Consider the following 13,182-nt stretch of genomic DNA (forward strand, 5'->3'; position numbering starts at 1 on the left):
CAACTTACCGAATAATGTAAACAGAAAAAATATTTTTTGTACGCGTATAAATTTGTGTGTGTGTATAGTGTTTTGTTTGTTTTTCCCGCATAAGTTGAGATTACACTGCAGCAAAAGGAAACGATAAGAAGGTATAAGTGATAAAGATACGGAGTACAACAAATTGTATGTTTATGTTAAGTTGTGCTCGTTTGCACCGATATTGTCTAAGCTAGTTTTTCTATCTCAAATATAAAGGAAGGCAATTTGTGCGAAGGTAAAGGAAGTCTATACACATAAAACGAAGTTAAAGTAAATTCCTTATCCTCATACTATATCCAGGATACTTCAAGAACGAATTTATCTATCTCTTACTTTTACATTCTTAAAATAAATTTTTACCTAAATTAGTTTAACTAAATTATTTATACATATTTATACATTTTAACTAAATTAGTTATTAAAATGTAACAATAATTTATATTAAGTTAGTTAAAATTTTCTTTACAACTTAATTTGATAATACAAATTAAGAAGAAAAAAATTATTATTTTTTTGTTCTTTTACATTCTAATTAAATAATCAATAAATTTTTTCACCTAACTTTGTCCAAATGTTTGTTATAAAATAAAAAGATGTGAATATAAAAAACCGTTTTTCTTGTGCCAGAAAAGCATATTATTAGCCGTACTCAAGGGCTCGTAATTAATCGGTCTATTGGACCGTCTATTTTTATTCCTTAATATTCGGTCTATTGGTACATCCTTAATAGCTGTATGAGAGCTGCTGTGATCTATTTTTTAATTAGACTTGAAAATACAATTAAACCCGTGTATCGGATGAACACCTTTTTCCAAATCGAAATTATTTACCTAATAGATTATTAATTTTACTATCTGAATGTACAATATCAATGAACATTCAAACAAAAATATTTTAATTACGTTTAATAATTTCATCAAATTTTTACTTAATAAACGCCTTAGAAGGAAGAAAATATAAATTTAATATTGTTTTAGTTCTGATTGATTTAATCAGAAGTAAGCTTTAAGGAGTAAGCTTGGCTTACTCTCAATCTAAAACTAAATAGATTTCCTACGCGTGTCAGAAACCAAGAAGAATGAATCACTTCTATTTTCAGATAAGTCTACTGCAGGTAGAACAGTATATTGGCATACAATTATTACGCTGGTAGTTAATTGGTATTCGATGATATTTCAGAAAGTATTCGGCCTGATAACTGACAAAGAAAATACACAGCATTTTTCAAAAACGTTTTAATAATTTTTAAACGTAGTAATCTTGCAATTTAATTCATTGCATGATGCAGCCAGCGATTTTTCAATTTCCTCAGTATAATTTGATTTGTCCAGTCTGAAAAAGAAGCAGCAGTCTCAGCTTTGATTTCAACCGATTTGAGGCGGACCTTAATCCAGCTAACCATTTCTTCCCAAATATCAAAAAGTAAGAAGTAATTACTAGGAGCTAAATCCTGTGAATGTAGAAATACGAAGTTCGGAAGCGCTTCAAAACTTAGGTCATGGAGTTTTACAGCAACAATCCAAAAAAGTATTTTCAGATGCATTATCGTGGTAAAAGAGCACTTTCTTTTTTGATATCACAATATTCCGTTTTCATACTCGATGTTGAAACCCGACTTGTATGATCTAATTAAAAAAACAAAACCAAAAGTGTTTACATTCAATATTGATAAAATTTTAGTAGCACGTGGACATTCAGCGGTTAGATTGTCACCGTATCATTCGCAATTAAACCCTATTGAAGAATGGTCGGAACTTAAACGGCATGCTGGCAGTCATATTGTTGAAAATACGTTGGAATTCATCGAGAAATGTCTACGAGATAAATTTGCAATCATGGATACTTCTAAGTGAGTACCATATTGTAACCGTGTTAAAATTGATTTAGAATGCATTAATTGAAAATGAATGTTCATTAGATAATACGGTAGAACAATTTATTAACTTAGAAAATGATTCATCATGTAGTGACAGCAATTAACTTTCCTTTTAATAAAAATAACAATTTACTTTCTTTTAGTTTCTTAGTAAAGTATACTTATTTAATAGAAAGAGAATTCAGTACAAAATTTATTTTAATTTCTATTAAAATAGTTAAAATTAAACTGTTATTTAGATCCTATTTTTCTTCTTTTTTTTCATTGACTTAATCGTTTGTAACTAACTCTATCAAGCTATTTTGTATGCACTCCTGAATATGGAACCGTTTCGCTTTCTTCGGCTCACTCTCACCTTCTTCGACCCTCTGTTTGGATAGTAATAGTGAATCTGTCTTACACCTTTTGTTATAAAACGGCAAAGAAACTCAGCGGAATCGCGTTTAAAATAATCTAAACACCTTCGAGATGTGTTCAGTCGAATTCGTCTTTTGTACTAAAAATCATGACACGGCACCCATTGAGCGTAAAGGTTTATCATACCAAAGACATCGTGTAAAATATCGTAGACTACGGAGTTGTTAGCGATGTCAGCAAGCTTAAGTATCTGTAGTCGGCGATCAGTTAATACTGCATTGTGGTTTTTTGTGATGATTCCATCAGTTATTTAAATTTTTGATGGTCCTGAGCGTCATTCATCTTAAATGGAAGTAAGACAATGTTTAAATTTTACAGCCTTATTTTTTACCATCAAAAATGAAAGTGAAGAATCTTTTTAAAATGCAATCTGACTCTTTTTGTATGTCCATCGAGGTTAAACCATTTAAAACTAAGTTCTTTTTTATCAAATCGAACTTCAATTTTATCCATTTTCGAAAAATGTCGAATCTTATTTGTTTTACCGATCACTATAAACAAGCAAGTTAACGCAAGCTTCGAAAACTTTGCATCACACCGTCTAAAAGATCACACTGGACAACTATCGTAGCCATTTCGTCATTCTTCTACCATCTCTGTGTTCTCGGAAAGGCAGAGAACTTTCCGAACAACATAGTAACGAACGACCTTGGATGCTAAAAGACGCTAATTTAAAAATCTAATAGAATTTCTCAGAATCATACTCTCTGGTGACAAGAGTTATCTGAGGAAAATGTTAATTTTCATTATATAACTTCACTAAAATGATGCAAAATTTAAAATAGTGCAATAATCTCTAAATATATAATTCTTAAGCACAATGATTTCACTGTAAAAATTTCCATATATTTGGGATCTTTTTTTCAGCTTGTGTAAGTGTTTATAACTTAGTACGAAAGTTGGTACATTAATCATAAAAACTATAGAGAAGGTATTTCGGCAAAAGTAAATATTATTGTGGTATAAAAGAAAATACTGAGTATTACGAAAAAGAAATAATTAGAAGAAAATCGAGATTAATATGATATAAAAGATATTACACCATGTCCAAATGCATGACTGAATCAGTCTCAAGGCATATAACCGTATCCATATATGATAAATGAGAATTTTAAGTTTTAAATCTTAAATCACATCTTAATCACCAAACTCTTCTACCCTGCCAACTTTCCTCCTCCAATTACTTCTGTCCATCGCCTCCATCAATCCAGACATCCACTACCTTGGAGATAGTACACGTTTTCCTCTCTCTCCTGGAGTCCATTCCAACATCCTCATAGTACATCTATACTCTTCCATTCTCCAAACATGCCCGTACCATTGTAGTTTTCTTTCCTCCAAAACATCAATCATTGTACCGGTTGCCTCATTTCTCATGCACCGCATTCTAGAAACTCCATAGCTCCTGCGCAACACATCCTTCTCCACAGCCAACAACACTTCCCTCATCTCTTTTTCTGATTTCACAAGTTTGGCCCATACAAATGGTCGCGATAACATTCTTGTACAACCTATACTTAGTTGCTTTCCCTATCCCTTCAGACCACCACAAAGAATTGCAGTTCTGGTTAGTCATCCGCCTTTAAGCTATACGATGATTTATATCTTTTCAACTATTTCCTTTCTCTAATAATATAGAGCAGCACTTAAAATCCTCACATGCCTCGATGGTATTTCCATCTAAGTCAAGGCATCTCCTTTTATACCAACCATAAGTTCAAAATTTCTATTGTAATAATTTTGAAATTGTATGTATTTTATACATTCAATGGGGTCTACTCCTAATCAAAACTTAACAATAAAAATTTTGAATGAATTTTATCAAACTTCATTCTTTCTGTAAACGGTCCTCAAGCTTTAATCTACTGTTTTTTATTTGTTTTTGTTTAACCTTTGCAATTAACGTGAAATTAATCAAATATTATTTCTTTTGAATTTTATTTCTATAGTGCAGTACTTTTCAATAAATGTAAAATTAAATTGTAAAAAGTAGAATCATTAATCGTTTTGAATACGATATGAGATGTCAATTTGTTGTAGGTATACATTTGGCCTGCGTATACCTTATCTATTTCACTAAAATTTTTCTTGTAATATAATCTTCACTTAATAAGACAAAACAAAAAAAAAACAAGGCTGACAAATAGTTTTAAATGACAGTTTGATGAGCAAAACCGGCAGAGATGTCTAATGTCGTTTATAAACAATGTAACCGACCTATAAGCACTAGAATCGTCGTTCGTTATATGTCGTAGAACGTGTTAAAGAGCGGTGAAGCGTACACCACAGCAAGTAATGACAATACTGTAGTGTCACTTAAGTTACGATACACGACAAACTAACCTTGGTGGTGCGATAATGATGATTTATGAACTTTAGACTAGAGTGAGTACACATTTTCTTGTTCTATCTTGTGACAGTCTTACCTTTAATAACTTTAGCTATTGAATAAACAGTTTTCTGTTTAATTTTAACATTCTGTATTGGTTTTATTATAATAAATCTAAGAAAGATGTTATTGAAATTTTAAAAAGAACATCGACTTTAAAATAGATATTATAATAATCATTGTACGGGGTTTATTTTAACGAAAAATGTCTGATTATCAATTTAAATTCTTTTACCCTACTTTAAGAAAAAATAAATGTGAATACAGAATTATGTTTCTTCAAAACACACACAACACACAGACGAGAGCGCACATATTTATACATTTACGAGAATAATTTTTAAAGTAAGAATCATTATTTATATTGAAAGCACTAGTATTGACTAGGGAATGCGACGAAGACATAAACCGGTTTCACTAATTTGTGACGCTGTCGCTTAGATCCAAGATGATGAGGGCGTTTTTCAATAGCGTTTTATCAAACATGTCGTTCTCAATTCCACAGATTGCTAGTTGCGATTACTAATTTGTTTTTAAATTTTAATTTGTTTATAAACTTATTCATACAGATGAATTTCGTTGATAACTAGTTGAAGTGTACGGAGAAGATGCGATAAACTAGATGAATGTGTGGAGGTGGAAGTGTTTACATTGTTCAGTGAAGGGAAATGAAACGTGAGTATTACAGGAAGGAATGGAAATTTGACTGCCGTCACCGACATGTTTCGGGACTGGTAAGGCATTCTTCGTATTGATTAGCTTTTTCGAAAAGAAAAAGCACAAAAGGTAGGAAAAACTTGAAATCTTACTTCACGCTATACACATCAGTTGACATGATCTGTAAAATAAGAATGTGCATCTGTCCCACGATTATGCCCATCCTCATGTCATTTAAAATACAGCAGAATCTTTGCTAAAGTTTTGAAGGGAAATGTTGGATCGTCTATCGCACAGTACGCATCTGGTGCCATCATACTTATTCTAAAATTAATGGAAATTTTGAGCGGTAAACGTATATTAACTTACGACGATGTCTGTCAAACAGTTCAGAAAGAGACGACTGGACTGTCTGTCAGACATAAAGTGACGACTGGAGTTTCATCAAAGAGAGAATCTATAAGTTCTTCTGACCTAAAAATACCTTTCTTTTTTTTCCTGTTTAGCCTCCGGCAATTACCTTTCAGATTATACTTCAGTGGATTATGTATGAGTATACTCGTAAATGAAGTGTAGTCTTCTACAGTCTCAGTTCGACCATTCCTGAGATATGTGGTTAATTGAAACCCACCCACCAAAAAACACCGGTATCCACGATCTAGTATTCAAATCCGTGTAAAAATAACTGACTTTACTAGGACTTGAACGCTAGAAGTCTCGACTTCAAAATCAGCTGATTTGGGAAGAAGCGTTCACCACTAGACCAATCCGATGGGCTGACCTAAAAATACCTGGGTATCAACGGGTATTACGTTGAAAAATTGCTTAAGACATAATTTCACTGCAAAATCAAGATTTTTTAGTTATAATAAATTTATCGGCTAATCACCGATTTCCATGGCGGAGTGGTAGCATTTCGGCCTTTCATCCGGAGGTCCGGGATTCGAATTCCGGTAATTTTCATACGCTACACAATTCCACTCCCAAATCCCACGCACGGCCTTGAAGCTTATATGGTGATAACATCAAGCAAAACATAAATCTAATGACTCTAGCATATATGTGTTAAAGATGTTAAGAAAATGACTAATAATTCTAAACTTCCGCTCAGCAGTAGGGATGTGTAAAGAAATGTTGTTGGTAGCACTGAATCTTTTTCTTAACGTAGAATACGTTTCTTTAGTTAAAAAGTCAGTCATATTTGTTTTTTTTTGTTTTTGTAAATGGTTTACTGTCTAGAAATTTATTTTTGCCTCAGTATTTAATTTGCCATCGGTTCCAATTAACCGGAACTATAAGTAAATTTGAATAAAAAGAATGACATGCAGAGTGGGGGTTTCATTAAAATCATACATACGTATGGATATATATATATATATTATACAGTATACATAAGTGTATAGTAAACATAATATATACGTACATACAAAGATGAGTCTGAAGAACACTGAAAAAGTTCAGAACTTAAAAACAAAGAAAACACTAAAACTAGTCTTATCAGTCACACATAAAATAACTAATCAACTAAGAAACTGAAACAAATAAAAAACCTACAAAAGTAAATGAGAAACGAAATGAACTATTTTGATGATGTACAACACTCTACACTGTGTAGGGTAACTGATTCATCTTAAATTTTGGAGAACTTACAGATCTAAAATATGCAGTTGCTTTAGGCGCCTTACGTCCTCTCCGTTATCCACGAGTTTAACCGTGAGTCAGTTCAAATGTTTATTCAGTCTCATTTTCTATCTTGTAACGAATCGTCATATTTCCTTCTGAACGATTAACAATCCCAGGTAATCGTATATTTAAGTGTTTTTGGCAAACCACGGCGCTTCTGTTATATTTCTCAATAGTTTGTTCTGGAATCGCTGTACGACTTCAATGTTACTGTCACTTGTGCCCCATTTTTGGATTCCGTACGTCCAAACTAGTTTCAGAACCACTCAGTGGTCCTGAAACTGAGTGATGTTTTTGCCAATTTTTTCTTATGCGTGTTTGCACCCCACTCTTTAGGCTATTCATCACGAATAAGAAAAAATTGGAAAAAACATCAAATTTTTAATTCGAAGCTATGACTTTCACATAATCTTACATAACACCATCAAAACTTGTTGTTTATTCATTCTGAGATACCGTTATAAAATTATTTTTTACTTTTTTGTGCGTTTAATTTAAAAGTGGTGTTTTAAAAATTTTTTACATATTTTTTATTATTTAAATTAATATTACCGTGCACACAACATGCTGTAAAGCTTAAATGAAATTTGGTAGTGGTCTTTACAGAAACACTAACAAACACGACTTATTAAATTTAATCCTTATTAAACGGGATATAAACAAAAATAAATAAATAGTTTTTTTTTTACTGATGATCAGATCAATGAAATAATTATTTGTAATTAAAATTACCTTTTCACAAATGTAATAAAATTATATTCTCTACTGCTTTTATTAGTCTATTATTATTCATATTAGCCGATATTAAGTAAATTGATAATAGAATAAACGGTAATGGGAAAAGGCAAGCAAACGATTATTAAATTTGCAGATGTTCTCTACTGTCAATAAAAACAATTAGTACAAATGAAATAACCATATTTCCACATTGTTTTTGTTAAAGCATAACTTATACCAACTAATATTTTTCAAAAAAATTGTTTAAAGTTTCATTTAACTTTAATTATTTTTCAGTTAATTTTTAATTTTATTAAACTGTATATATCTAAAAAATAAATACTTTTGTAATATGTGTAAGTGGCTGTGTAATATGTTTAAAAGAATAATGTTTATTTTTTATTCATTTTTTTAATTAAAGAGTAAATATGAAGAAGTATAGATGTTTTGCAGCCCTAACTCTTTCTCCTGCAGTGTTTTTTTCAAAGACATGAAAAACACAGTCCTTAGTGACTAAAGAAGCACATGATCAAAAAATGACCTTATGTGATAAAAAATAAAAAGAGAAAAATAGCTTGTTTGGACATTCAGCGATAAAGTTTGCAGGGTAATTACTCGGTGGGAAAGAATTTTTGCTTGAAAACCTAGATCGATAGGGAGAGATAGGCTTTAAATCGTACTTAAGACTAAGCTGATTATCTTAGGGTAAAATGTTTGTTTAAAACTGATCAATTAACCTTAGGGTCGACCACCGAAAAAGGAAGTGTCAAAATCTAGCATTTAAACTCCATCTTCGTTTAAAGTTTACTAATAACATTTACTTAGATACTTTTTAAATAAAACCTTAAAAAATTATTGTTTAATTTATATGTTATCGAAACATCAAAAATCAAAATATTTTGGATCCCAGCTGATTCGCTTGACCGAATATTGTTTATATCAACAAAATTATACTATATTTAAAATTTAATTGCTAAAAAAAAATTAATTAATTAATATTAGTAAAAACATTTGACTTCCCCTTGACATCCTTTGTTCTCAGCACTTCATATAACTTGTAATAACAGCCACAACATGAAAAAAAATATATAAAATATCAGAAATGATTAAAAAATTAAATTTATATTTTAAATATGGATCCCATTTAGCCACTTATATTTTTTATATTATAAAAGTTTATTAGAATAATTATTTATTTAATTAAGTTAGCGCGGTATTATATTATTTAAAAAAAATTAATTATGAATACTCTGATTGCCCCTATCTGATGGAGTCGCGTCGGAAATCAGAACAAAGCTTTGATATATATATATAGCAAATATTTCAGCTAAATTTTAACGTTTTTGGTCAACTGATTTTCAACATATGAGGAAAGATTTGTTTAGAAATAATGTTGAATATCCCTCACCCCAATTTCTGCCGACTAAAATATTTGGTTTTTTTAATAAGGTAATTAGAACTATCATTATAATAAAGCTTATTTTTCTATGACCACTAAACAAAATGTTAAAAATTTAAATTGGCAAAAACTATCCCTCCCTTTTTTTAATTTTGTAAACATTTAACGCCAATAAAGCCCCATATATAAAAATATCTTTGAGCTATTTTCGAAGAATTTATGTTGAGCCAGTGCGTAGATATAATCAAAACACAGGTCAACGCACGTACAATCGGAATCATACATCCTCCGAAAACCTTTATAACTTCTTTTGTACTTTTTGGTCTGTTGGTTGTGAAACGTTGAAATTTGAAAAACAAGCTTTGATACCCAAAATTTTAGTATCTTTTATATTTTCTCTTTATAGTAATTCTGCGGCAACAAAAATAGAGATGTAGGGGAAAGTAAAGTTGTATCCCAAACTACAAGACTCATTAACATCGCTAAAAAAAAAGTTGCTTTAAATGAGATCTCTAGAATTTGTTGATGCTTGCTTGGTTTAAATGGAATAGTATATTGTTAATGTTCATAAATAATTGCGAATCAGTGTGCATGAAACGTCTTTTGAATACCAAAAAATCTGACTTGTATTAGCTTTGTGGTTTACAATGAAATAAGTAATACGTACAACCTATTCAATCCATAATAAATCTAATTAAAGAAAACAGAATTTTAATGACATCCTTATAATTCAGCTTATGATTGAATTAATATATTTATTAAATTAAAGCATCTTTTAATTTTTATAGGAAAATACTTTTTTTAACTTCTTATTGCAAAATAAGAAATTCCGCAAACCGCTAACGTTCATGTAAATGTGGTCTACTTTTTATTCCAGTTATTAGTGTAATCATTAAATTATACCGGTTGAGTGAAAAAGAATTCCGCGGTTTTAAGTTAGATTTAATTAATTTATTACATTTAAAATTATAAGTGAATATATTTTATTTCATGAAAAAATAAAATTTCTAAGTTTTCTTTACCTTTTTATGTAACTCAATATGAGCCATGCAGACATCAAACCCGTAATCAATCTCATTCCACATTCTATACAGCATCTCTCCAGGAATCGCTTCGGTTCTTTTCTACAGAATTACGACACGGTTTCTGTAATTTTTGGTGCAGGTGGTCAAGTGACTGGATTTTTTCTTATATACGAGGTCTTTTAGTAGTCCCAAAAGAAGAAATACATTGGCTTCAAATCAGAACTTCGCGGTGGCCAAGCGATGTGAGCTTCTCTACCTAACCGGCCATCTGTGAACCTGTATCGCAGACCGCAATACTTCTGGTTGATGTTGAGGGGCTCCAGCCTGTTGAAATATTAAGCCCTTTATATTTTCAATCTGCGGAAATCCAAAATTCTACAGCATTCCCGGTTCACTAATCTCGTAAAACTCTGTTCATTGAAAAGAAAAAATTGCTCAAAATTTGAATTATCTATAATACCATTCCACATATTCACTTTCGGACAGTTGCGGATGAATTCTACCAATCGTGTCGATTTTCTGAGCCCCGTGGTATTAACTCGACAATTATAGCACTGCATGACTCCATGAACGTGAAATGCTGCTTTACCAGAAAATAAAATGCGCTGCAGGTATTTTCATCAGCAGAAACGAAGTCTAATATGGTCATTAAAAATTTACCTGTTTGTAACTTATGTTAACTTGGAATAGCTACAGTATAAGCACGATGTTTCAATTGCTTTCGAAGAACATCATGGCCAGTGCTTTTAGAAAAGTTTAATTGACGACTAACACATGGAACTGAACGTTTTGGACTTGGTTGGAAAGATAGTGGAATTCTTTCTGTATTTTCGATCTACCTCGTTTTAGGTCAACCTGATCAGTGTCGTTCCAAAATGCTTTCGGTTTTCATAACCTATTCGCACCATTTCCGTATGATTTTGTAACTCAGAAAATCTACACGATAGACTTGCATATAATTTCTTCACTAGAGTGTCACTAAATTTGCTTCTGGGAACCGGTGCACACACTGTTCTTTTTTTTTAGTAATGCTATATAGTTCATGAAACCGGCGCTCATCTTAGCTTGGCCTATGCAAAAGTCTAATTCTGCTACTACCTGAAGTATAATGTGTGTAAAACGTAATTTTTGTCGTTTCAGCATTACACAAAAAACTATTCAGTACCGTAAAATAAAACTGTATTCGTTCTTAAAATTGTGGAGTTCTTTTTTGGACATCCAGTAATAATCAAATAAAATGTAACTTTCATTTATTAGGCTACGTATAACCTGTTTCGGCATCAATATATTAATTATCTTCCTTGACTTCTCTTTGCCGGGTTATTAAGCATTTAGGGATTCTATTATTAGCCGTTAATTAGAATTTGTAATAAGTTAGAATCATTTCAAAACCATAGCATTTTCTATGAAATCGTTTACATTTTGACAACAGTCTATCTGTCTGCGATGATAAATGTAATAAAAAAATTAAACTTAGTTTAGATTCTTTTTTTTAACCAGTCAAATATACAAAAGAGGTGAGTATAAAAGTGAATAAAATTGAAAATAACAGTCGTTATTTTTGACAGTTTTCTTTTAAATAATTAAAGGTTACAATTAATATAAAATCACGTCCGTTATTTGTATGCGACTTGTAAAAAGATTTGTGTTGAAACTTTTTCCCCTATAACGTCTAAAATATTAAAAATACGACAAAAATCAATTAGTTTAACTTTTTACGTCATCTTTCTGCATATTTTATGGCTTTTTCTGTCACGGTCTTACTTTCGTTACTAATTAATGTAAGTTCTCCATTTAAGCAGCAATTGAGTTCTCCTAATTTCTCCATGAATTTCGGTTATCTTAAATAGGATTAGTTTTAACCAAAGGCTATGAGTGTACAAATAAGATGGAAAGAGCTGTTAAGTACAGGCCGGTTCATTTTGTAAACAATAGAGGATTGTATATTGTTTTATCTAACAGAGAACTAAATACTGACTTTCATTACCAAGAATTGCTTCTAAGTTATGAGCTCCTGAAAGTCCCTTGCGTATATATAGTCTTTCTTTAACGTTCTCTTACGTTGAAAATTTGCTTCCGTGTTCTGTTAGTAAGCAAAGAGAATATTCGAATAGAGTTAGAAAGAAAAAGAGGAACGTTTTTTATGTAATAATATAAATACTCAAAACATAATTTTTCATCTTAGATGTTAGTAATATATAAACTATGTGTTTAGTGTACTTTCTGCCATTAACACACATGCGAGTAAAACGCTTCGCTCCGCTGGAACCTCTCGCGGCTGGTATAGGCCTTATATTGTGCTTGGGTCTCAATGATCAGTGCAAAGATCACGCAAATATCTTTTGTGCTTTCAGAACATAGATTATTTTTTTTTTTGTTTAAACAAAATAATTTAATGATTACATTTTTAGATTTAAAATAAAAATGAGTTTAAACTATTCAAAATTAAAACTGTTTTTGTGTGTTTTTTTTTCACAGCAAGCTAAATCAAAAGGTCGAGCAAAAATACTACATATGTGGATGGATATCGCACAACATTGTTTACAACTGAGAAATTTCAACTCATTGATGGCCATATTAGCTGGAATTAATTTACCTCCTATTACTAGACTGAAAAAAACTGTAAGTTTATAATTTTTCTTTTTTTTACAATTTTTATTTACCTGTATTTACTAGTATAACAGATAATATAAAACGGTAAAAATAGTGATCGAAAATATGTTAATAACACACAAAACCAAAAATTCGTAGGAAACTGAGCGTGTTTTCTCCTAAAACTTTAAAGTTACTGCAATTTTAGGATTCATATATATTTTAATTTTTTTAAATTAAAAGTCAGGCATGATTTCTGGATTAAAAATATATTAAATAACGCAACGAGTGAAATGCTTAAGAACCGTTTACATCCTTAAACAACTAAATAGAACTAGAACGCATTTCGATTATTAACCAATCTTCATCAAAAGATATTCAGAAAAAATCAACATAAAATAAATTA

At 30.9% G+C, this 13,182-nt stretch overlaps 1 protein-coding gene across 1 annotated transcript in view; it reads left to right on the top strand.

Annotated features, from left to right (window-relative positions):
* The window catches only part of LOC142322750 (ras-GEF domain-containing family member 1B-like), a 213,570-nt gene extending 200,752 nt beyond the window's left edge, over positions 1-12,818 (top strand). The window contains exon 4 of the mRNA XM_075361824.1: positions 12,663-12,818. Within this exon, the coding sequence (XP_075217939.1) occupies positions 12,663-12,818 (156 nt within the window). The remainder of the gene's footprint in view (positions 1-12,662) is intronic.
* Positions 12,819-13,182: the final 364 nt, after the last annotated feature.

This window comes from Lycorma delicatula, chromosome 4 (genome assembly GCF_047948215.1).
Source record: "Lycorma delicatula isolate Av1 chromosome 4, ASM4794821v1, whole genome shotgun sequence".
Taxonomy (NCBI): Eukaryota; Metazoa; Arthropoda; class Insecta; order Hemiptera; family Fulgoridae; genus Lycorma; species Lycorma delicatula.